The following is a 26,837-nucleotide window of genomic DNA, read 5'->3' as shown; positions in this document are numbered from 1 at the left end:
TATAAGGGAAAAATGAATGCTGAGGCAAAGATTGAAATATTAGGAGGGATAACAAAACCTTGGTTGATGAGGTAGATTATGAGGGCCTCAGGAGTACATGGAGGTGGAAAGGTGGGGGGGTTTAGGGAAGAAATTCCATTCAGTGAAGCCTAGGCAACTGAAGGAGCAGCCACCAATGGGGTAGCAAAGGGAAGGGGAAATGCACAAGAGGCATTAGGGGACTTGAAGCCAACGTGGGTCAGGAAAGATAGGGATAATGGGTACAAAGATCTTGCTGAAGCACAGGGTATAGACAGCAGAGTTTTGGTTAGCTGAGGTTTATGGCAGATGGTAGGCTGGCCAGAGAGCATTGGAATAGTCGAGTGTGGAGCTAACAGGGTGTGGATGAGGATTTCAGGTGCAGATAGGTAGTGGCATGGACGGGTGAGACAATGTTATGGAGGTGGAAGTATTGAAGGACCTGTACATCAGTCCCCCATGTGTTGCCAGACTGGGAGCCAATGTATGTCAGCAAGCACAGGGGTGATGGGTGCACAGGACTTACTGTGAGTTAGGATACAGGGAGCAGAGTTTTGTTCAAGTTTATGTAGATTGGAAAAAGGAAAGCTGGCCTGGTGAGCCTTGGGTTAGACAAGTCCAGTGGTAACATGAGCATGATTGAGGGGTTCAGCAGCAATGAGCTGAGAAAAGGGCAGGCAGGTAATGTTACTGAAGTAGAAATAGGTGGTCCTGGTAATGGAGTGGATATGTGGCCAGAAGCTGAACTCAGTCAAATATAATGCCAACGTTATGACGGTCTGGTTCAGCCTCAGACATTTGCCTGGGAGAGACAGTCAATGGCTAGGGAATAGAGTTTATGGCAAGGACTGAAGACAATGGTTTGGTCTTCACAATATTTAATTGGGGGAAACTTCTGCTCATCCAGCGCTGAATATTGGACAAACAATATGACAATTTTGAGACACTGAAGGAATCGAGAGGAGTGAAGCTGAAGGAGAGCTAGGTTTCTTCAGTGTGCATTTGGAATCTGAGGTTGTGTTTTTGAATCGTGTTATCGAGTGGTAGTACACAGATGAAAAATAAGAGTGGGCCAAGGATAGATCCTTGGGGGACACCAGAGGCCATGTTCTGAGAGTCAAAAGAGAAGCCATTGCAGATGATTTTTCTGGCTCCAAGTAGATAGTTAAGAAAGGAACCAGCTAAGGGCAGTCCTATCCAGCAGGACAACAGAGGAGAGAAGCTAAAGGATGGTGTGGTCAACCATGTTCCAGACAGGTCGAGAAGAATGAAGGATAGTTTACCATGGTTACAGACACATAGGATGCCATTTGTGACTTTGATAAAAGTCGTTTTAGTACTGTGGCAGGGTTGGAAAACTGATTGGAGGAACTTAAACACAGGAGTTTTGGAGAGGTTGGCATAGATTTGGAAGGTGACAAAACATTCAAGGACTTTGGAGAGGGAATGGAGTTTGGAAATGGGTTGATAGTTATGAAGGGCAGAGGGGACAAGGGTGGTTATTTTGAGGAGAGGGGTGATGACAGCAATCCTGAAGGGGAGAGAGACAGTACCTGAGGAGAGAGAACTGTTAACAATATCAGCTAATGTGGGGCCCAAGAAGGGAAACTGAAAAATTTCACCAATGTTCACGCTGTAGCTATTGAATTGTGTTAATGAGTGCTATTTTTTACTCAAAGATAGAGGCATCTTAATGATCCTGAAGTGTTTTAATAATCAATGATGCAACAGTCAGATGTTGTTTCTAAATCCAACATGAATTGTCTATCTGTGTAAAGGATGACTTTTGTGCACAGCACCAACTCTTCAGCACCACCATAAGAACATAAAAAAAATAGGAGCTGGAGTATATTGGCACTTTGACCTGTGTTGCCATTAAACAAGGTCATGGCTGGCCTTCTACTTCAACTCCAGCTTCATGCACTACATCCAAATTCCTTTGTACCCAAAAATCTATCGATCTCTGTCTGAATATACTTGACAACTGGGAATCCACATCTCTCTGGGGTATAGAATTTCAAAGATTCACAACGCTTGGTTGAAGAAATTTCTCCTAATCCTAAATGGCCGCCCCCAATAATCTGAGACAGTGATCCGTGTTCTAGATTCCCCAGCTAGGGGTAGGGAAAAAATTTTCTCAGCAACTGCCCCTGAAAAATTTTTTATGTTTCAATTAGATCACCTCAGTCCACTCCATCTCTCCTCATTGAACACTCCCCTCATCCCAGGAACCAGAGTAGTAAACATTTGTTGCACTCTTTTTTTAACATTCATTCATGGGATGTGGGCTTTGCTGGCTAGACCAGCATTTATTGCCCATCTCTAATTGCCCTTGAAAAAGTGGTGGTGAGCTGCTTTCTTGAACCGCTGCAGTCCATGTGGTGTAGGTGCACACACAGTGCTGTTAGGGAGGAAGTTCCAGGATTTTGACCCAGTGACAGTGAAGAAATGGCAATATATTTCCAAATCAAGATGGTGAGAAGCTTGGAGGGGAACTTGCAGGTGGTGGTGTTCCTGTCAAGATGATAGCGGTCATGAGTTTGGAAGGTACTGTCTAAGGGGTCTTCGTGTGTTTCTGCAGTGCATCATGCGGATGGTACACACTGCTGCCACTGCATGTCAGTGGTGGAGGAAGTGAATGTTTGTGGGTGGGGTGCCAATCAAGGAGGCTGCTTTGACCTGGATGGTGTCAAGCTTCTGGAATGTTGTTGGAGCTGCACTCATCCAGGCATCACACTCCTGACTGGTGCCTTGTACATGGTGGACAGGCTTTGTGGGAGTGGGGATCAGCAGATGAGTTACTCGCTACATGATTCCTAGCCTCTGACCTGCCCTTGTCGCCACAGTATTTATATGGCTAGGCTAGTTCAGTTTCTGGTCAATGGTAACCCCCAGGATGTTGATACTGGGGGATTCAGCAATTGTAATATCACTGAATGCCAAGGGCCAATGATTAGATTCTCACTTGTTGGACATGGTCATTGCCTGGCACTTGTGTGGCACAAATGTTACTTGCCATCTGTCAGCACAAGCCTGGATATTGTCCAGGTCTTGCTGCTTTTTGGCATGGACTGCTTCAGTATCTGAGGAGGTGCAAATGGTTTTGAACTTTGTGCAAATATCAGCGAACATCACCACCTCAGATGGAAGGAAGGTCATTGACGAAGTAGTTGAAGATGGTTGGGCCTAAACACTATCCCAAGAAACTTCTACAGTGATGTCCTGGAAGTGAGGTGTTGACCTCCAACACCCACAACCACCTTCCTTTTTTTTAAATTCGTTCACAGGATGAGAGTTTCGCTGGTTGGGCCAGAATTTAATGCCCATCCGTAGTTGCCCTTGACAAGGTGGTGGTGAGCTGCTTTGTGTTGGGGATGACTCCAGCCAGCGGCGAGGTTTCCCCCTGATCCACAATGGCTTCACTTTTGCTCAGGCTCCTTGATGCCATACTCAGTCAAATGTTGCCTTGATGTCAAGGGCAGTCACTCTCACCTCACCTCTGGAGTTCAGCTCTTTTGTCCATGTTTGAACAAAAACTGTAACGAGGTCAGGAGTGACCCTGGCGGAACCCAAATTGAGTGTCAGTGAGGCAGGTTATTGCTAAGCAAGTTGCACTTGACAGCACTTTTTAATGACCCTTTCCATCACTTTACTGATGATTGAGAGTAGACTGATGGGGCAGTAATTGGCCAGGTTGGATTTGCGCTGTTTTTCGTGTGAAGGACATAGCAGGGCAATTTTCCAGATTGCCGGGTTAACGCCAGTTTTGTATTTGTACTGGAACAGCTTGGCAGATGGTGGTGTGTTTGCTGCCCTTGTCTTTCTAGATAGTAGAGGTCATGGGTTTAGGTGTGTTGGAGAAGCCTTGACAAGTTGCTACATTGCATCTTGTAGATGGTACAAACTGCTGCCACTGTGAGCCAGTGGTTGAGGGAGTGAATTTTTAAGATGGTGGATGGGGTGCTAATCAAGAAGGATGCTTTGTCCTGGATTTTTTTAATATTCATTCATGGGATGTGGGCGCCTCTGGCTAGGCCAGCATTTACTGCTCATTCCTAATTGCCCTTGAGAGGGTGGTAGTGAGCTGCCTTCTTAAACTGCTGTAGTCCATGTGGTGTAGGTACATCCACAGACAGTGCTGTTAGGAAGTTCCAGGATGTTGACTCAGCAACAGTGAAGGAATGGCGATATGTTTCCATGTCAGGATGGTGAGAAGCTTGGAGGGGGACTTCCACGTGGTGATGTTCCCATTTATCTGCTGCCCTTGTCCTTCTAGATGGTAGTGGTCGTGGGTTTGGAAGGTGCTGTCTAAGGAGGCTTGGTGAGTTTCTGCAGTGCATCGTGTAGATGGTACACACTACTGCCACTGTCCGTCGGTGGTGGAGGAAGTGAATGTTTGTGGGTGGGGTGCCAATCAAGCGGGCTGCTTTGTCTTGGATGGTGTCAAGTTTATTGAGTGTTGTTGGAGCTGCACTCATCCAGGCAAGTAGAGAGTATTCCATCACATTCCTGACTTGTGCCTTGTAAATGGTGAACAGGCTTTGGGGAGTCAGGAAGTGAGTTACTCTCTGCAGGATTCCTAGCCTCTAACCTGCTCTTGTAGCTACAGTATTTATATGGCTAGTCCAGTTCAGTTTCTGGTCAATGGTAAGCCCCAGGATTCAGTGATGGTAATGTCATTGAATGTCAAGGGGCAATGGTTAGATTCTCCCTTGTTGGAGATGGTCATTGCCTGGCACTTGTGTGGTGCGAATGTCACTTGCCACTTGTTAGCCCAAGCCTGGATATTGTCCAGGTCTTGCTGCATTTGGACATGGACTGCTTCAGTATCTGAGGAGTTGCGAATGGCGCTGAACATTGTCCAAACATCAGCGAACATCCTCACTTCTGATGGTACGGAGATCATTGATGAAGCAGTTGAAGATGGTTGGGCCTATGACACTACCCTGAGGAACTCTAACAGTGATGTCCTGGAACTGAGATGATTCACCTCCAACAAGCACAACAACCATCTTCCTCTGTGCTAGGTATGACGCAACCAATGGAGACTTTTCCCCCTGATTCCCACTGACCAGTTTTGCTAGGGTGTCTTTATGCCACATTCAGTCAAATGCTGCTTTGATGTCAAGGGCAGTCATTCTCACCTCATCTCTGGAGTTCAGCTCTTTTGTCCATGTTTCAATCAAGGTTGCAACAAGGTCAGGAGCTGATTGACCCTGAAGGAACCCAAACTGAGCGTCAGTGAGCAGGTTATTGCTTAGCAGGTGCCGCTTGATAGCACTGTTGATGGCCCTTTCTATCACTTTACTGATGATGGAGAGTAGATCGATGGGGCGGTAATTGGCCGGGTTGGATTTGTCCTGCTTCTTGTGTACAGGACATACCTGGGCAATTTTCCACATTGCCAGGTAGATGCCAGTTGTAGCTGTAGTGGAATAGCTTGGCTAGGGGCGTGGCAAATTCTGGACCATAGGCCTTCAGTACTATTGCTGAAAGTTGTCAGGGCCCATAGCTTTTGCAGCATCCAGTGCCTTCTGCCTTTTCTTGATATCACATGGAGCGAATCGAATTGGCTGAAGACTAGCACCTGTCATGCTGGGGACCTCTGGAGGAGGCCAAGATGCATCATCCACTCGGCACTTCTAATTGAACATCGTTATGAATGTTTCAGCCTTATCTTTTGCACTGATGTGTTGGGCTCCTCCTCCACTGAGCTGTTTAATTGTCCACCACCATGCACGGCTGTACATGGCAGGGCTGCAGAGCTTAGATCTGATCTGTTGGTTGTGGAATTGCTTAGCTCTGATGATCATTTGCTGCTTGTGCCGTTTGGTATGCAAGTAGTCCTGTGTTGTGGCTTCACCAAGTTGACACCTCATTTTTAGGTATGCCTGGTGCTGCTCCTGACATGCCCTCCTGCACTCATCTTTGAACCAGGGTTGATCCCCTGGCTTGGTGGTAATGGTAGAGTGGGGAATGCCAGGCCATGAGGTTACACATTGTGGTCCAGTACAATTCTGCTGCTGCTGATGACCCACAGCACCTCATGGTTGCCCAGTCTTGATTTTCTAGATCCATTCGAAATCTACACCATTTGACGCGGTGGTAGTGCCACACAACACAATGGAGGGTATCCTCAATGTGAAGACGGGACTTCGGCTCCACAAGGATTGTGCGGTGGTCACTCCTACCGATACTGTCACAGACAGATGCATCTACGGCAGGTAGGTTTATGAGAATGAGGTCAAATAAGTTTTTCCCTCTTGTTGGTGCCCTCACCAGCTGTCGCAGACCCAGTCTAGCAGCTATTTCGTTTAGGACTCAGCCAGCTTGGTCTGTGGTGGTGTTACCAAGCCACTTTCGGTGATGGACACTGTACTTCCCCACCCAGAGTACATTCTGCACCCTTGCCAACTTCAGTGCTTCCTCCAAATTGTGTTCAAAATGGAGGAGTACCGATTCATCAGCTGTGTGTGGGGGGCGGGGCGGGGAGGAGGTGGCAGTACGTGGTAATCAGCAGGAGGTTTCCTTGCCCATGTTTAGGCTGAGAATTCATGGGGTCCAGAGTGGGTGTTGAAGACTCCCAGGGCAACTCCCTCCTGACTATATACCACCACCGTCACAGAGGACATACTCAGGGATGGTGATGGTGGTGTCTGGGACATTGTCAAGCTGTTGCCCAAAATTGGCACCAGCCCCCAAATGTTAGTAAGGAGGTCTCTGCAGGGTCAAAAGGGCTGAGTTGTCATTTCTGGTGCCTAGGTGCTGGGTGGTCCGTCCAGTTCCATTCCTTTTAGGCAAAAACAAAAAACGCTGGAAAAACACAGCAGGTCTGACAGTATCTGTGGAGAGAAAGACAGAGTTAACGTTTCCAGTCCGTATGGACTCAAAACGTTAACTCTGTTTTTCTCTCCACAGATGCTGTCAGACCTGCTGAGTTTTTCCAGCGTTTTTTGCTTTTGTTTCAGATTTCCAGCATCTGTAGTATTTTGCCTTTATCCATTCCTTTTAGGTTTTTTTTGCATAATGATACATTTCAAAGGACAGTTAGGAGTCAACTACAATGCCGTGGGACTGGAATCACATGGAGGTCAGCAGATTTCCTTCAAGTGGACCAGATGGGTTTTTACAACAATGGTTTCATGGTCATTATTAGACTTTTAATTCCAGATTTCTATTGAATTCAAATTTCACCATCTGCCATGCTGGGATTCAAACACAGGTCCCAAGAGCATTGCCCTGGGGATTACTAGCCCAGTGACAATACCACTATGTCACCACCTCTTCCTTAATGGGGTTGGCATCGAGCTTCTTCAGAGTTGTTGGGGCTCTACTCATCCAGGCAAGTGGGGTGCATTCCATCACACTCCTGACTTGTGTTTTGTAGATGGTGGACAGACTTTGGGGAATCAGGAGGGGAGTTACTTGCTGCAGAATTCCCAGCCTCTGACCTGCTCTTGTAGCCATAGTATTTATATGACTGGTGCAGTTAAGTTTCTGATTAATGATTAGCCCCAGGATGCTGATGGTGGGGGATTCAACAATGGTAATAATATTGTTGAACATCATGGGGAGATAGTTAGATTCTCTTTTGTTGGAGATGGTCATTGTCTGCAAGGCACTTAAGTGATGTGAATGTCACTTGCCAGTTAGAATGCCCGAGTGCTACATTTTCACCAAATTAACTCTGTTTTCATGGAGAATGTGAGGAAGAACATTTTTATGCAGTGAGTGTTAATGGCCTGGCACTTGTTGTCCATTAGGGTGGTGGATGCGGAAGCAATCAATGATTTCAAAAGGAAATTAGGTGGGCGCTTGAAGGAATAAACTTGCTGGGCTTTCCAGGACCAAGCACGGGATGTTTCACTGTATTAACCAAGTTGCACTGCAACGTCTATTCACAGGCATGATCCGACTACTGGGGGGTGGTTTGACCTGCTCTGTTTTCGACCTGCGCCAATTTACACGACCTGGTGATCCCGGATTCCTCTGGAGACACCATATCGATGCCCAGCTTAGTGAGGACACCTGATCGGCATAGTCTGCAGTAGCCCAGAACTCTTGGCCTCAAACAATTCGACAGCCTCAGCTTCCGAGTTGCCGGATTTCAGGCTTGCGCCACAGCGCCCAGCAAGTAACATGCCTGTAGCATACGAGATTCAGGTAACATTCAACAACAAACATGAATTACACAAATTTTCCTCACTCTAAATTAGCGAGCTTGGATAATGTTTGGAACTGAGTGGATTGATCCGTGGAGAACTGACATGGACTTGATGGGCCGAATGGCCTTTTTCTGTACTTTAATTGACCCTTTGACGCTCAAAAAATTTCCAAGTACGAGTGTGGCGCCCACACAACATGAATGAAGTGGAGGCAATATTGGCACAAGTCCCTCGCTCCATACAGACAGGTGTGCGCATGCGCGGAGGGCCCTCCACGGAGCGGAATCTGTTTCGGGCAAAATGTGAAGCAGATAAACTTAAAAAAACTGGTGAGAGTGAAGCGGCGCGGTTTTAATATCATAACGATATTAGATGAAACTTATAGTGTGACAACTATAACTTATAAGAATTCTAATATATAAAAGCGAAAAATGGAAATTAGAAATAAGGCATAACCATTGACAACGACACAGCTTTAACGCGCGTCCTTTGACATTTTGCTTGAGCGCCACTCTGACACTGAGTCAAGAAATCCCCGAAGGGGTTCTCGTATTGTTTACTTGTTTCCTGTCTCAAATACTGACTGGCCATCTGTATGTTTCGAGAACTTTCTACAAATAGGTTTTATTTTACCTTCGAAGGCAGGCTTTTGGAGCACCTGTGTTCGCGGCCTATTCCCGCAGTGAGCTCCTCTCGCATACTAACAACAGCCCCGTTGCCTGGTTACGCGGACGCCGGTCTTGCTGCACTGCGGCTCCACTCCGAGGGCGGGACCCGTAACCGCCACCCTCACTGGGCCGGGCCGGTCCGAGCCGGAACAGCCACCCAATCCCTCCGCCCATTGGACAGATCCCACTCCGTCTCCTGGGCTGCCAGCCTGAACCAGCCCGTTGATTGGTTGTTAGGGATGTCAGCCGCAGGGAAAGGTTGCTCCACCCGTCCCTGCTCTTGAGGTTGTTGTGATTCAATGGTGGCTGTAGCTATTGTGGGTTAATGGCGAGAACCGGGTAGCTGCAACGGGGAAGATACGGCGCCCTTTTTTCGGAAAACAATTCTGAGAGCAGCAATGCGACTTTAGTGGAGCGCAGTGTGGCGGGGGGGTCTGTAGCCGGCATATCCACTGCAGAACGAACAAGAAGAACGGAGAGAAATCCAGTGAGTGGTTTACTATTAGCGGTTACTTTAAGGCACTGTTGTCGAGATGAAGGGCATGATGCCGCTAGGTCAGATACTGGTTGCACCGAACAAATATTGAATGAGGATATACAGCTGAAGGTCAAATTCTACAACAGCACACCTCCGCGTGAGGCAACGAATCCCACTGAGACCCCAGCAATCCAGACGTTTGGTTTAAACCCTCTTGACAGAATGTCGGCGTCTTCGGAAGGTCCCGTCAGTCAGATATCCGGTTCTGGTCAATTGGTCTCAGCACAATAGTAGCGTTTTTATGCTTTTAGAGCAATCTATTTGTAGAATTCCAAAATGTAGTTGTACGTGTAATACATTGTGCAGCTTAGGCATACACATTTATTGTAAAAGATACGGTAAATGAGATCATAAATATGCGTATGGACCTCGAATAAATGAGAATACTCTTCAAGGTTTCTGAGAATACCATGAATACCATCGTAGAATAGTTAAGCACACAAGGAGGCCATTTGGTCCGTCGTGTCTGTGCTGGCCCCGTGAAAAAGCAACTCACCTCGTGCCACTCCCCTAACTTTCCCTCCTAGCTCTGCAGTTTTTCCTTTTCAGATACTGATCCAATTCCCTTTTCAAAACCTCAATTGACCCTGCTTCCACCGCACACTCAGGCAGTGCATTCCAGATCATAACTGCATGAAAAGGCCACATGTCGTCATTGCTTCCTTTGCCAATTACCTCAAATCTGTGCCCTGTCATTCATTATCTTTTCACCACTGGGAACCAATTCTCCCTATGTACTCTGTCCAGACCATTCATGATTTTGAATACCGCTATCGAATCTCCTTACCTTCCCTTCTCCAAGAACACTCCCAACTTCTCCAATCTATCTTTGTAACTGAAGTTCCTCATCCCTGAAACTATTCTTATGAATTTCTTTCTGCGCCTTCTCTAATGTTTCACATCCTTCCTAAAGTGTGGCACCCAGCCTGGATGCAATGCACCAGTTGAGGCTGAACCAGTGTTTTATAAAGTTTTAACATAACTTCCTTGCTTTTGTATTGTTCTCCCCTATTGACAAAGCCCAGGATGCTATATGCTTTAACTGCACTCTCAACAGGTCCTGCCCTCTTCAATGATTTATGCCCATATACACCCAGGTCCCTCTGCTCCTGCACCCTCTTTAGAATTATAGGCTTTATTTTATGTTGTGTCTCTGTTACTCCTACCAAAATGAATCATGTCACATTTCTGTGCATTTAATTTCATCTGCCACTTGTCCATTCCACCAATCTGCCTATATCCTTTTGAAGTTGTACACAATCCTTCACAATACTTCTGCAAATTTTGAAATCTCATTTGAAATCCCATTTTTATTTTCTCTTGGCCCCATTTACAACAAAATTACAATCTAATGTTTAAATTCATAACAACTCTACTTGTAGTAATGTGTGAACGTACATTGAATATATATTTTGTTGTTTATTTTTGCGATATGCCCAGCATTTATGGCCCATCCCTAGTTCCCCCTGCACCATACAAAGGAGTGGCTTACTAGGCCATGTCAGAGGACAGTTAAGAGTGAACAAATTAGTATAGGACTGGAGTCACACATAGGCCAGAGCAGCTAAGGGTGATAGGTTCGTTTCCTTGCAGGACATTAGTGAGCCAGTTGGATTTTTGTGGAGCTAACAGCTTCTTGGCCACATTTACTGATAGCAGCTTTTTATTTCCAGATTTTTAAACTGAGTTCAATTTCTCAAAAGCTCACGGTGGGATTTTAACTTGTGTTCTCTCGATTATCAGTCCATGTTTCTGGATTACGAGTTCAGTGACTAATATATAACATGTTACATAGAATGCTAAAATTTAGAACCCTAACTTTTAACCAATACTGAGCTATCATCGCTTATTGTGTTTTCTGATAATTTAACACAGTTTTGAATGTTATAAATAGAGGTAAATACTACAAGAACAAAAGTAATCATAGCTCTGCAATGGTTAGAGTGTATGTGGTTTTAGGGACCTATTAAAGAAAGGATAAAAACTCTCTCAGAATGTAGAAAGAATGGCCAGAATGACACCAGGGATGGAAACTATACTTATGAGATAGTACCTGAGATAGAATTATAGAATCTTGCATCACAGAAGGCCATTCGATCCCACCTGCCTGTGGCAGCTCTTTGAAAGAACTGCCCAGCTTAGTCCTACACTTAAGCTTTTTCCCATAACCCTGTGAATTGGTTCTCTTCAAATACATGCCCAATTGTCTTTTTAAATTTCCTATAGAATCTGATTTTGAGGAAGTGTGTTCCGGATCTAACTACCCTCTCTACCTGTAATGATTTCCCATTTTTATTTAGCTCTTTAGAAAACTTTTTAAAATCTTTGACTATCATAACTTTCTCTTGCTCTAAGGAGAACAATTCCAGCTCCTCCAAATAATTGAATTCCCTCATTTCTAGTATCATTTTGATAAATCTCCTATACCTTCTCCAAGCCTTGACACCCCTCCTAAAGTGTGTTAATCAGATTTATACACAATACTCAGTTGAGACCTATCCAGTGACTTGCATGATTTCCTTGTTTTTGTATTCAATGCCCTATTTACAAAGCCCATATGCTTAACTGCATTATCAACTTGCCTTCCCATCTTCAGGGATTTATGAACATGAACCACCATCCCAAGTCCCTCTGCTCTTGCACCCCCACCCCTCAAAATAGTACTATGTAGCTCATCCTTCCTCTTCAAGTTGTTTCTCCTAAAATGCATTACTTTATACTTATTCACATTAAATTGTATTTGCCATCTGTTTGCCCATTTCATCAGTCCATGCCCTCCAAAAGTCTGCTACTATCCTCATTGTTTACTATATTGCCATGTTTTGTATCATCCACAAACTTAAAAGTTGTTCCCCCTATACTCAAGTTCAGGTCATTTATGTATAACAAGATAAACAATGGTCCTAATAATGGCTCCTGGGAACAGTTTTATTTTAAAAATCTGTTCTCCATCCACCTCTGCCTCCTAATCTTCAGCCAGTTGCTTACCCAAGTTATCACTGTCCTTTTCATACCGTATACTTCTATTTCCAAATAGCTCTGTTATGAAATCATAGAATGGATACAGCACAAAAGGACAGCCCGTCTTGTCTGTGCTGGCTCTCAGCAAGAACAACTCAGCTAGTTCCACTGCCCCACTCTTTCCTCATAACCCTGCAAACTTTTTCTCTATGGATAATCATCCAATTCTGTTTTGAAAGTTATGATTGAATCTGCCTCCAGCACATTCTCAGGGAATGCATTCCAGATCCTAACCACTCACTGTATGAAAAGCTTTTTTTCTCGCATTGCCTTTGGTTCAGTTGACATTCACTTTAAATCGATGCCCTCTGCTTCTCAACCCCTCCTCCAGTGTGAAGAGCTTCTCCCTATACGATCTGTCCAGACTCCTCATGATTTTGCACACCTATACCAAATCTTCCCTCACTCTCTGTCTAAGGAGAACAGCCCTAGCTTCTCTAATCTATCCACCTTAGACAAGAACCAGTCTTGTGCACCTTTACTGCACCCTCTCTAATGCTTTCACATCTGACCTAAAGTGTGCCCAGAATTGGACATGATACTCTAGTTGAGGCTGAATCAGTGTTTTATAAAGGTTTACTATAACTTCCTCCTTGTTGTACTCTGTCTCTGTTTATAAATACCAGGGTCCCATATAGACCATAAGACATAGGAGCAGAAATTAGGCCATTCGGCCCATCGAGTCTGCTCCGCCATTCAATCATGGCTGATAAGTTTCTCAACCCCATTCTCCTGCCTTCTCCTTATAGTTAATATACTTTATTAACCACTCTCTCAGTCTTCCCTGCCACCTTAAATGATTTGTGCTAATATACCCCAGATGCCTCTGCCCCTTTAGAATCATATACTTTATTTGGTACTGCCTCTCCTCATTTTTCCTACCAAAATGTGTCACATCACACTTCTCTGCAATATCATATGCTATGTGTCAACCCATTCCACCAGCCTATCTGTCATCTTGAGACTATCACTATCCTCCTCGCAGCTCACAATGCTTACAAGTTTTGTTATCTGCAAATTTGAGATTTTGAAAGTGTGCCCTGTACACCCAAATTTAGGTCATTAATATAGGTCAAGAAAAAGTGTTCCTAATACTGATCCAGGAACCCCACCGTTCACCACCTCTCTGTTTCCTGTCACTCAGCCAACTTCGTGTCCATGGTGCCACTGTCCCTTTTATTCCTTTGGCTTCAACTTTGCTGTCATGCCTGTTACATGACACTTTATCTAACACCTTTTTGAAAGTCCATGTACACCACATCAACTGCATTACCCTCATCAACTCTCTCTGCTAAGTTATCAAAAACTCCATCATGTTAGTTCAAGATGATTTGCCCTTAACAAATCTGTTCTGGCCTGCCTTAATTAGCAAAGTGACTGTTCATTTTGTCCCATGTTATCATTTCTAAAAGCTGTTCCACCACCAAGGTTATACTGACTGGCCTGTAATTGCTGGGCTTATACTTGCACACTTCTTTGAACTAGGGTGTGCAACATTTGTAATTCTCCAGTCCTTTAGCACCACCCCTGTATCCAAGGAGGATTGGAAGATTATGGCCAATGCCTCTGCAATTTCCGCATTTCCTTCCCTTAATATTGTGGGGTGGATCTAATCCTGGTGATTTATCAACTTTTGGTGCGGCCAGAGTTTCTAATGCCTCCTCTTTATCAATTTTTAGCCTATTCAGTATCTCAACTATCTCTTTCTTTATGATTTAGCAGCATCTTCTTCCTCAGAAAGACCGATGCAAAGTACTTATTTTGCACCTTAGCCATGCCCCCTACCTCCATGAGGAAATTCTCTTTTTGTCCCCCTCCTCATTTTACTATTGTTTTACTATTTATATGTCTATAGGAGACCTTTGGTTCCCTTTTATATTAGCTGTCAGTCTTTTCTCATATCTCTCTTTGCCTCTCTCATTTCTTTTTTCACTTCCTCTCTGAGCTTTCTATATTCAGCCTGGTTCTATGTGACACTTTATCAATGTCTTTATAAGTCCATATGCACAACATCTACTGCACTACCTTCATCAACCTTTCTAATGAATGGACCATTTCCACTGGAGCAAAGAAGGCCAAGAGGTGATTGAAGTGGTTTATAAAGTTATGAAAGTATTAATAGACTGAGTAGGGAATTATTATTTCTTTGGTTTGGGAATCAATTTTAAATGTCAGTAAGAATGAGGAGATTGATCAGGAGAAATTTCTTGGACTTGAGTGAATAGAGCGCTTTGCCACAGGAAGTAGTTGAGGCAGTAATTATTGAATTGTTAAATGAGGAAAAGTGAATAAATACTTGAACCAGAGAAAGGTAAGCTTGGGGAAGAGATTAGGCATTATAATTAGCTGTGGGTTTCTCTAGTAAAGAATTCTCTTCCCACACCTCCATCTCTTTCCTCCCCTAAGACGGTCAAAAAAAACCTACTTTTTTGACCAAACCTTTGGTCATCTAATATCTCTTTATATGGCTTGGTATTAAATTTCATTTGATTCTGCTCTCGTGGTCCTTGAGCCATTTTACTATGTTAAAGGTGTTGTGTAAATACAAGTTGTTGTCAAGGCTCAACACCAACACAGGGCTAAATGGCCTCCTGTGCATTAAATGTCTATGAATTTTTGAATAAATAAATGTCTATGAACATTTTGAAATTATGTGTAAATAGTCAATGAAAACATAAACAACTGTGGCTGCAGGGAAAGTCTGAATGTTTAAATGGTCCAGTCACGTGAAATAAACCAAGGTAGGAAGATAAATGTGTTGATAATATGTTGAAAGTATCTAAAAATTTATAATATTTAAAGTAATATGAAGGCTGCTACAAATATGTTCCATGTTATTGAAAATTATAATCTTTAAAAAAGGTTTTGAACTTTGGATCACAAGTTCCAATGCCTTATCAGCTGACATCCAGTCACAGAGTAACACAGACTAGGTAGATAGGTTTGCAATTTCACATTTGCTTTGTGGTTGATCATATCTGCACAATGTATGCCTGGTATGCCGCTGTTGGCAGATGCGTCAACCACTGTTTGCCAGCAATGTCAATCTAGACACTTTGTTCATTCATTGCTGATATCATGTAATGGATAACATTCAGGCGATTACAGCACTTTGGGGAAACAAGAATGGATAGATATTATTTCAAAGAAAATAAAACGATGGTGAAGCAACATGCTACATGATGTATTGTTGGAGAATAAATTGGAATTGTACATGGAGTTTTTTGAAGAAGTAACAGAGATGGTTGATGTGGTGTATATGGACTTCCAAAAGGCATTCAATACAGTGCCACACAACAGACTTGTGAGGAAAGTTATAGGTTATGGAATAAAAGGGACAGTAGCAACGTGGATACAAAATTGGCTGAGGGATAGGAAACAGAGCGAAATGGTTAATGGGTATTTTATGGCTGGAAGAAGGTTTGTAGTGGAGTTCCCCAGGGGTTGGTATTGGGGCCCTTGCCTTTCCTGATATATATAAATGGCCTAGATCCTTGGGAGAATTGTAAACTATGAGGAGGACAGTGTAGAACTTCAAAAGGACATTGACACATTGGTGGAGTGTGCAGATAGGTGGCAGATGAAGTTCAATGCGGAGAAGTGTGAGAGACCTGGGTGTATATGTGCATGTGCATAAGTCATTAAAGCTGGCAGGCCAGATAGAGAGAGCTGTTTCTAAAGCATACAGTATTCAAGGCTTCATTAATAGGGGCATAGAGTACAAGAGCAGGGAGGTTTTGATGAACTTGTATAAGACACTGGTTAGACCTCAGCTGGAGTATTGTGTACAGTTCTGGGTGCCACACTATAGGAAGGACATGAATGTGTTGGAGAGAGTGCAGAATAGGTTTACAAGAATGGTTCCAGGAATGAGACACTTCAGTTATGAAGAAAGATTGGAGAAGTTGGGACTGTTTTTCTTGGAGAGGAGAAGGCTAAGAGGAGACTTGATAGTTTTCAAATCATGGGTTTGGACAGAATAGATGGGGAGAAACTGCTCCCACTCATAAACGGATCAAGAACCAGAGGGCACAGTTTTAAAGTGATTTACAAAAGAAGCAGATGTGAGGTGAGAAAAACTTTTTCACACAAGTAGCTAATGTTTGGAATGCACTGCCTGCAGGTGTGGTGGAGGCAGGTTCAATTGAGGCATTCAAGAGGGCATTGGATGATTATTTAAATGGATACAATGTGCAGGGTTATGGGGAAAAGGCAGGAGATTGGCACTAAGTTAAAATGCTCAGAGAGCCGTTGTAGACACGATGGGCTGAATAGCCTCCTTCTGCACCGTAACAATTCTGTGATGTCATGTGCTCCTGATCTTGACTGTGCAATGAGGAAAGTTAGCCAACAGCAAAAGAAGGCAGGAAATTGACAGTTCTTTGCACTTGTGCATCAACTAGTGTCTGCATTAAGTAGCATGACAAACATCCGGGAGTGGGTATCCTGCCCACCCGCTGGACCATAGAAATGAGTATGGATATTTACCCTTCCTTGCTAAAGAAGAAAACATGAATAGCTAAAATAATAAATGACTGTGTTAAGAATTTGCCTTGAGAAGGGCACATACTATTTAGTGCCAGAATTCTCATCTTCATGAGTGTTTTTGCTTGTCCTCCTTCCCAAATTAAAATCATTGTATTTACATTTTTGTGTTCAGCCAACAATAGCATATTTTTTCTTCCACCTTCTAAGTTTTGAGTATTATTGATATTCTATGCAAATGTATTAACCTTAACTAAATTAGGTTCAATTTGTTGTAGTACCAGATGAAGTTCTATCAGTTCAGCACAATTATTTCCATAAATTAATTATATGTACATTATGCAGCTGATGAAACTCATTACTAAAAACTACTTGTTCATCTGTGTTTTTAAAAAAAACTTGTAGCTGGTTATACTCAATTAACTAAAAGCTCAAATCCAAAATGCACAACTGGGGCTGCCTGTAATAATTAGTGTTGCTACTGACTATTTGTTAACATTTTAACTAAATTGCTACTTTTTCTCAGTCTAGTAGAAAACAAGATGAGTCACACGTGTTCAGTAAGTGTCCCATTTCTTTATGAAAACCGAGGATTGGTGCTGGACATGATTCTCCGCTCTTTGTTAGGAGTAGCCCAGCCCAAGACTATCAACTGGGAAAGTGTAGCTAGACTCATACCGGGAGTCACAGCCAAGCAGGTACTGTAAGTTACTGTTTTGACTTTTTGGTCTAAACAGCTTTCTACTTTTCCAATCGGGAATGCAGAATAATACACTGAAACTTATTGAATTAACAAACCCAATTGATTATTGTTGGCAATATTATTAGCTTTTCTCAAAGGCTGATAGCCTGTATGATTGGTTTCATGGAAATGCTATAAAGCAATCTGGCTTCCTAACATTTAAAACCATAGCATATATAGAAATTTGTCTTCACATTCTTGGCATCATTTTCAATAAAGCCATATATTGTAATGATGGTTTCTAATTGTTTTATCTAAGTAATATATTAATACTGGTTTCTCAACAAATAGGTTTAATTTAGCTTGAATAGCTTTTTGACAGTCAGCTATAATAAGGTGTAATATGTTTCTTTTCACATTCCTTTTTAATGAGTTTTTTTAGACAGATATAATTTAAATAATTGCTCAAATAATTAAATGTCAGCTTTCTAATGACAATCTATCCTTAAGATGGGAAATAACTTAATATGTTGCCATAAAAGAAAGGTGTATATGCACAATGTTTATCTTTCTTTCAGTGCTCCTTAAAACATTTTTCACTTGAGACCTAACAATAATTTTCATCATCTTAATTACAAAGATATTTTTCCATAATTTTGGAAACAATAAATTGACATTCTACCCCACCTGGAATACTGCATTCAGTTTTGTCACTGCACCTCAGAAAAGATACATTTGCCTTGGATGAGGTGCAGAGAAGATTCACCAGAATGATAATGAGGCTCAGAGTGGTAAATTATGAATGCAGTTTATATTCCTTTGAGTATGGAAGATTGAGGGTGATCTAATGAGATACATAAAATGTTAAAAGCATTTGCTAGGGTAGATGCAGAGAAATTATTTCCTCTGGTGGAGGAATCCAGACCAAAGAGGCACAATTTATATTAGAGCTAGGCCATTCAGAAGTGAAATCAGGGAGCACTTTTCATGTACAACATAATAAAAATCTGGAAAGCTTTAACCCAAAAAGCTGTGGATGAGACAAGTGAAACTTTCAGGACAGAGAAAGTTTTGTTAGCCACAAGGTATTGAGAGATTTGGTACAAAGGTGAATAAAAGGAGTTGAGGTACAAATTAGCCATGAGCCTAATAGGCACATAATACTTGAGGGGCTGAATTGCCTACTCCAGTTCCTTATGTTCCTATAGTTCTGAGAAGCAAACTTGGCCCTGGAATTATCAATTATATTTCTTAAATACTAGTATAAAACTGGGTTTGCAAACTGCAATTTATTTTTAAAAAAATACAGATATATAGGTGTGAGAAGAGTATGGTTGTGTTCGGGTTTCAGATGCTAGTTTTAAACTATTTAACAATTACTCCTTACAGACTGACATCACTTGAACTCTCATTGTAATCACTGTTAGCCAAGTGGTTTCACGTAATGAGGAAATCTAGAACTAGGGTGTATAGTTTCAGAATAAGAAGTCGCCCACTTAAGACAGAGATGAGGAATTTTTTTTGAAGGTTGTGAATCTTTGGAATTTTCTACTTTAGAGCTATGGGAGGCTGGGATAGACATATATTTTTGAACTATAAGGGAGTCGCGGGTTATGGGGAATAGGCGGGAAAGTGGAGGTGAGGCCAAGATAAGCTTATCCATGGTCTTATTGAATGACAAAGCAAGCTCAAGGGGCCACATGGCCTACTTCTTTTTCTAATGTTCTTATGATTATTTTGAGAATTGTCAGCATCCTTCTGTTAAAGCATACTGTACTCTTGTGAAAATTGTGTGTACCATTTTAAGTTCAGAATTCATTTTCACTGTCCTGAAGGGGTACTGGGAGCTTCTTAGAGCCACATAGGTTAATATTTTATTGCATAAGTGTCTAGCAACCCCAATAACCTACAATCGATATTTCAAATATATAATGTTGCAACATTCTATTGTGATGGTTGACAGGGAAGAATCTGACCTCTGCATCTGTGCTTAATAAAATTCCAACTTAGAATTGACATCTTAAGTGCATCTGGAATGCAAGATATCTTGGCTTGCCGATATTACTAAATCTAAGAATGATGGTCCTACAGTATCAGGGAAATCAGTTTGTCAGGGATTAGGTATCTCATCCCTTTTCTCAGTCTGGATTGTTTTCAAGAGTGTAAAAAAAGTGAGGTGCTAGTAGTCGCACATTCACTTGGGGAGAGAGCACACAGTGATATGGGGGCGTTTTGAATTTGGCTGGGGTGGAAGTTAGGAGCAGAGGGAAGAAGGAGGAGCAATTTATTTTAGTTAAAATTATAAAGGGGCCAGGCGGTACACTTTTATTCAAATTGACTATATATTCAAGACTGAGATTAATCGATTTTGGACACTATGGACATCAAGCGATACTTGGCATAGGGAAAGCCAAGGTAGATCATCAGTAATGAAATTAAATGGCAAAGCAGGCTCGAGGAGTAAAATATCCTAATGCAACTCATTTTTCTATGTTCCTAGAGCAGATGTAAGTAGCCGTATGAGCTATAAAACTTCAAGAGGGTGGCTCACCATCCCCTTCTCAAGGGAAGCTAGGGGTGGGCAATAAATGTTGACCTTGCCAGTGACAACCACATCCCATGAATGAATAAATAAAATAAATTTAAAATTAGATTATAACTCACTAATATTTAAAGTAAGAATGGGAGTATAGGAAGTCATAATGTGCAATTCCTGCTGGATGTTGTAGTTTTGAGTAACAGACATTGACTCAGGAACTCAAGTTCACAGGAAGTGTCTCCAACTCAAATGACCTTTTTTATTCATTTATGGGATATGGGTGAATTTACTGCCCTAGTTGCCCTTGAGAAGGTGGTGGTTAGCTGCCTTCTTGAACCACTGCAGTTCCTGAGCTCAAAATTTCAGAACTTAAGTTGGATTTGGAGACATTCCAACACATCAGAGAGGTTTTTGGAGCTAGAGTTTTTGTGTTGGACTATGTTAGATTTGTATCCAAACTGAGAATCTAAGATATTTTGTGCCTCCCAGGTGCTAAGGTAGGGACTATGAAAGGGGAAGTAGAAGAGACAGTCATTAGATTATGTGAGACATTTATAAAAGTTCTGAGGAAAATGGGAGTGCTTTCACAAGGCTTACAACTGCATCAGACAAACTGAATAAGTAGGGAAGTGAAGTTTCATTTTCAACTAACAGACAAAGAGTTCTGGCAAAGGGAAATTAAAAGTAATCAGAAAAGTAAACTTGGTAGAAATGAGTGTGATTTGATGTACAAATATGGTAGTGATGGTGTGTAGAGGGAAATGAGGAGTAGAGGAGGAAATTGACTAGTTATAAGCAGGTAAAAGACATGACATGACATGTATAGCAACACTGAGTATGGAAATGGAGCTTTTGAAATTAGAAGCAGTTATGTCAGAAATATAGATTTAACATAAAAGAAAACAGGATGGAAACAGTGAAGATGTGGAAAATAAGCAAATAGGCCTGGAATTTCTGATTAGGCGCATAATTGGAATGTTACATCTGTGAATGCCAATTTTGATAATTTATGCTGGCATTTCCAGTAATACTAATTACACTACTACAAGAGTATGGGAAAAGAAGTTTTGCATCATTATTAGGTATTGTAATGTACAAATAATTGGAAGATGTTTCTGAGATCTTTATATTTAAGAATAGCCAAATTCAGCATTTCTTTGAATTGGAGAAGACATTCCCCCTATATTCAATGATTGTTTTCATTAACTATTCATCAATACTCAAAATGCATGCAAGAAGAATTTGGTATTCATTTGTAACATTTATCCAAAATTAGCCCATTAAGCGCTAGCTTTTTGTAATTCTTCTGTTTAAAGCTTTGCAATTCCTTTTATTTTTGTATTTATTCCACGTTTAGGGATCTGCTAAAATTCTAGACCCCATATAAGCGCTTTTAACTATTTTCTTAAAGGAGGTGATAAAACTGCATCATCATTGAACAGGACATTTATCTGACTCTATCGCTACCATCTCTATAAAATTTTATATAGATTACTATTTTGCCTGTTCATTTCAAGCTTAATGTTGCTAATGTAGGATAAAGAAGAATTGGACTGTCAAATTGGACTGTAACTCCTATTGTATTGCGTAATGACTTTATATTGAGAAAGCATTGCAGCCAAGCCCGTAACTTAATGATAATTAAATCAGAAGGGATAGTTTGGAAATGCTTCCAATTCATAATTACAGATCGAATGTGGATGTTTTAAAAACAGTGCAATGTGAAAATAACACTTATTCCACTAACAATGTCAATTTAAAATGTACATGGGTTTTAAAGTGTTGGAAAGTGACAAATGGCTTTGGTTAATCATGTAATTTGGAATTTAATCTGTAATTTAAAAATGTAACAGTGGTAGGGAGCTAAATGAATTTGATCGGTTAAATGTTTAATTTTTCTCTGCTTATTGTAGGTAGTGTAAGAAAAGGCCTGAGGTAAATTTATTGCAACCTGCCTTACTAGTATGAAGTAACTTGGGATTTACTAGAATTTCTGCTAAAGTCAGGTTTTTTAGAGTGTAATGAAGGAAAACATAAATCTTATCGGTTTTTCCCCTTACATTTTTGTGTAGTGATTATTTTATTAACTTGGCTACAAAGTAATCATTGATTATCATAAACAGACATCTGCTGGCTCTGTTTTTTATATGTTCAATGATCTCATTAAAGTCTAGTACATGGTAAATCGGGTATATTGATGTCTTAGATTTGACCAACGCATTTACTTACTACTAATAATTTTCAAACATCTCTTTCTCCCCCCACCCCCACCCTGCCAAATATATTTCTAAAAATATTTAAGGAAGGATATAGTAGTTTTCAAAAGCTAGACTCTTTGGAATTCACACAGTTGTAATCTCATTGAAGAGATCACAAATCCAAAGAACACCTGTGCACTGAAAAGTTTGGGTGCAAATTTACACCTATTCTGAACTATGTAAATGAAGGAAATTAATTTGTTCACTTTTTAGACTGGGGACACAGAGCTATGCTGTTGCACGATGGAGAGTTTAGGAGAATGTTTGGGGAACTGGTATATAAAAAAAATCAAAAAATTCAGATAGTGAGAGTCAGTTGCACCCAAATTGCCTTCATCTTTTGCATCAGAAATCAGCATTGTGGCCTGATTGAGCCATGTTTTGGATGCAAATTGACAGGGAATTCCAGGCCTTAATATTTTTATGGGCACAGAATAGGTAAGAATTAAGTAAAAACAGAAAATGCTAGAAATACTCAGTAAAGTCTGGTAGTATCTGTGGAGAGGAAAAACAGAGAGGTAATGTTTCAGATCTGTGACTATTGTTCAGAACTCCAGTTTTACACTCCACAGATGCTGCCAGACCTGCTGTGTGTTTCTAGCATTGTCTGTTTTTATTTTAGATTTCCAACATCTGCACTATTTTGCTTTTGTAGGTAAGAAACCAATATTGGTGAAGGAACACATCCTATAGAGAAGACTGATGTACACAAAAAGTTTAATTTATATTAATGGGGTGTATCACAGACTCCTCTAATTATAGGAGGGAAGTAGAAGAGGAAATCTGGAGACAGATCAAGGAAATAGGTAGGAATAACAATTGTTCTGAGATTTTAATTGCCAAGTCATTGTCTGGGACAGGAAAGGGTGTAAGCAGAGAAAATGGACTCCTATAATGTGTGCACTTTAAGGAGTATTATTGTTTGCCTACATGGAGATAGGCATTGCTAGATCTAGTTTTGAGTAACAAAATAAAGCAGGTAGATCAATTAAATGTGGGTGAATTAGTGGCCATAATATGTTAAGATTTAAGGTGCAAATAGAAAGAGGAACAGATAGCATTGAAGCAAGCATACCAGGTTGTGATAGGGCAGATTTTATGAAGATGACTGGCCTTGTTGTAGAAAGAGAGAGAAAATTTGACACCAAGGACAGATAGATCAATAATCATTGAAAAGGAGATTGTGAAGACCCAGCTGAAATAGATATCATTAAAAAAGGGCTGTTTAATGTTTCAAGATACTGTGGAAAAATAGGCTAGAAACAAACAAAAATTGAAGAAGATGGCGTGCGGGGCTATGAAAATGGTAAAGATTAACAAAGTTTACGGAGGGAATATGAGGAGACAATCTCAAAAAGCCTAGATAATAAAGTATTGTACAAATATGTCAGTTAAAAGGTAATTGCCAAATATGAGGTGGGACTTCTGAGGGGAGGATAGGGAGTTGAGAATAATGGAAATTGGTGGGTATACCTCAGAGTCATAGAGTACTTTACAGCTCAAAAGGAGGTCATTTAGTCCATCAAGTCTGTGCCGGTTCTCCTAGAGCAATCCAGTCAGCCCCATTACCCTGATCTATCCCCATAGTCCTGCAAGGTTATTTCCTTCAATGGCCCATCCAATTTTCTTATGAAGTTATTGATCGTCTTTGCTTCCACCACCCTTGGCAAGAGTTTCAGGTCATTATCACTTTTTGCGTAAACAAGTTCTTCCTCAATTCCCCCCTTCACCTCTTGCCCAAAGCTTTAAATATGTGTTCACTGGTCTTGTACCGTCAGTTAATGGGGAGCGGTTTTTCCTTATCTACCTCATCCAAACCTGTCAAATCTCTCCTCAATCTCCTTTGCTCCATCGAGAATATCCCCAGCTTCTGGAACTTAACCATGTAGCTAAAGTCTCCCATCCTGGAACCATTCTGGCAAATCTCCTTTGCACCCTTTCAAGGAGCCTCATGTCCTTCCTAAAGTGTGGTGGCCAGAACTGGATGCAATACTCAAGTTGTGTCCTAACCAGAGCAAGGAAGCATAAATTCCCTGCTTTTGTACTCAATACCTCTATTTATGAAGCCCAAGATCCCAAATGCTTTGCAAATGCTCTCTCATTATGTCCTGCCATCCCGACATGCACACCAGGTCCCTCTGTCCCTGCACATTCTTTAGAACTGTGCCATTATCACCTCTCCCTATCCCTTCTACCAAAATACATCATTTCGCACTTTCCTGTATTAAATTCCATCTTCCACTTGTCTGACAATTCTGCAAGCCTACCAATGCCCTGTTGCAATTGATTTATATCATCCTCACTGTTTGCCACCCCTCCAAGTTTGGTATCATCAGCAAAGTTTGAAATTTTACTCTGTATTATAATTACCTTATCAAAAAATTTAATTAGATTAGTCAAGCATGATCTGCCTTTTATAAATCTGGCCTGTAGCTATGAGCACTGTCCTTACATCCCTTCTAGGATATGGGTGTCATATTTGCTACTCTCCAACACTCTGCACCTCCTGTACCTAAGGAAGATTGGGAGATCATGGCCATCCCTTCCACTATCTCCACCCCCACTTGCTTTAGCAACCTGGATACAAACCATCTGGTCTTATCCACTCTTAAGCATAGCCAACCTCTCCAGTACCGCCTGCTTCTCAATTTTCACCCCATCCATTACCTCTACCATCACTGTTTCTATCAATATTTTGTCAGCTTCATCGTCCTTAGTAAATATCAATACAAAATGCTTGTTAAGTATTCTATCTTTGCCCTGTGCCTTCTAGTATATATCCACCTGTTTGTCCCTAATAGGATCCCCTCTACCTCTTATTACCTGCTTAATATTTACATGCCAGGAGAAGATTTTTGGGTTCCCTTTCATGTGAACTGCGATTCTATTCTCATATTCTTTCTTTGCCAGTCTTATTTTCCTCTTCACTACCCTCTCAATCTATTGTATTTGACTAGATTCTCGCTTGAAGAACTCACCTGACATGCATCATTCACCTTTTCTTTTGGTGGAAAAATAAAAGCTCATGGTACAAGGGGTAATATTTTGGCATGGATAGAAGATTGGCTAGCTAACAAGAAACAGTAGGCATAAATGGATCATTTTCTGGTTGGCATGATGTAACGAGTGATGTGCCACAGGGATCAGTGCTGGGGCCTCAACTTTTTATATGAATGACTTCGATGAAGGGATCGAAGGTAGGTTTGCTAAATTTGCTGATGATACAAAGATAGGTAGGAAAGTTAAGTTGTGGAGAGGACATAAGGACGCTACAGAGGGATATGGATAGATTAAGTGAGTGGGCAAAGATCTGGCAAATTATGATTTGGGAAAATGAAATTGTCAATTTTTGCAGGAAGAATAAAAAAGCTTATCTAAATGGTGAGAGATTTCAGAGCTCTGAGATGCAGAGGACTCTGTGTCCTAGTGCACGAAAATCGCAAAAGGTTAGTATGCAGATACAGCAAGTAATTAGGCAAGTTAATAGAATGTTATTGTTCATCATGAAGGGAATTGAAAACATAAGTAGAGAGGTTATGCTTCAGTTATACAGGGCACAGGTGAGACCACATATGGGGTACTGTGTGCAGTATTGGTCTCCTTATTTAAGGAAGGATGTAAATGCATTGGAAGCAGTTCAGAGAAGGTTTGCTAGACTAATACCTGAAATGGGCAGTGTCTTATGAAGAAAGGTTGGACAGGCTAGGCCTGTATCCGCTGGAGTTTGGAAGTGTAAGAGGCAACTTGACTGAACATGTAAGACCCAGAGGGATCCTGATGGATGTGGAAAGGGTGTTTCCTCTTGTGGGAAAATCTAGAACTAGGAGTCACTGTTTAAAAATAAGGAGTTGTCCATTTATAACAGAGATGAAGAGAATTTTTTTCTGAGGGTCGTGAGTCTTTGGAACTCTCTTCTTCAAAAGGTGGTGGAAGCAGTCTTTGAATAATTTTAAGGCAGAGATAGATAAATTCTTAATAAGCAAGGGGGTGAAAGGTTATTTTGCATTAAGAGAATGCTTGAATTGTTTAAAAACAAAGTGATGTATTAAAGCATTTGAGAAGAGATGGGAGGAGGAACGATTTGAAACAAGTGTTTTAAAATTAAGAAGGCATGGGACAGTGTAGATAAATTGTTTCCAGTAGTTGAGATGCCTAGATTGAGGGTGGTGTAGGTATAAGATTAAATGTAGGAGATTTAGGGCAGAGAGCAAGAGAAACATGTTTTTAGCCAAAGTTTTATGATGCTGTGGAAAACTGAAAATGATTTGAAGCAAAGACCATGGCAGCTTTTAAGAATAGGTTAGGTGGTTGAAATGATGGGGAATAAAGGGAAATTGAAAAAGGGTGATCAGATAGGATGAGAATTATTGCTTATGTGAAGCATAAACACCAACACAGACTGGTTGGACAAGTGGTCCATTTCTTATTGTAATTTATCTTCTCTTTAAAAATATCCAATAGCT

At 41.3% G+C, this 26,837-nt stretch overlaps 2 protein-coding genes across 9 annotated transcripts in view; one reads left to right on the top strand and one right to left on the bottom strand.

The window, feature by feature from the left end:
* LOC144689648 (uncharacterized) overlaps nt 1–8,982 on the bottom strand; it is an 88,025-nt gene extending 79,043 nt beyond the window's left edge. For both annotated transcript variants that reach the window (XM_078556897.1, XM_078556898.1), the window contains exon 1: nt 8,817–8,982. In XM_078556897.1, the coding sequence (XP_078413023.1) occupies nt 8,817–8,882 (66 nt within the window). In that variant the 5' untranslated portion in view covers nt 8,883–8,982. The remainder of the gene's footprint in view (nt 1–8,816) is intronic.
* Nucleotides 8,983–9,136: 154 nt separating this feature from the next.
* Nucleotides 9,137–26,837, top strand: part of sanbr (SANT and BTB domain regulator of CSR) — a 144,530-nt gene continuing 126,829 nt past the window's right edge. For 5 of the 7 annotated variants that reach the window (XR_013578679.1, XR_013578678.1, XM_078556894.1 and 2 more), the window contains exons 1-2: nt 9,137–9,338; nt 17,422–17,593. Coding sequence is in view for 4 of the 7 variants with exons in the window: in XM_078556894.1 (XP_078413020.1) it covers nt 17,438–17,593 (156 nt within the window). In the remaining 3 variants the exon portion in view is untranslated. The remainder of the gene's footprint in view (nt 9,339–17,421; nt 17,594–26,837) is intronic. The other 2 variants (XM_078556893.1, XM_078556895.1) reach the window with 2 other exon arrangements.

The sequence above is a fragment of the Cetorhinus maximus genome, chromosome 14, assembly GCF_964194155.1.
Source record: "Cetorhinus maximus chromosome 14, sCetMax3.hap1.1, whole genome shotgun sequence".
NCBI lineage: Eukaryota > Metazoa > Chordata > Chondrichthyes > Lamniformes > Cetorhinidae > Cetorhinus > Cetorhinus maximus.
The sequence above is the reverse complement of the archived record's forward strand: the minus strand, read 5'-3'. Positions and strand labels throughout refer to the sequence as shown.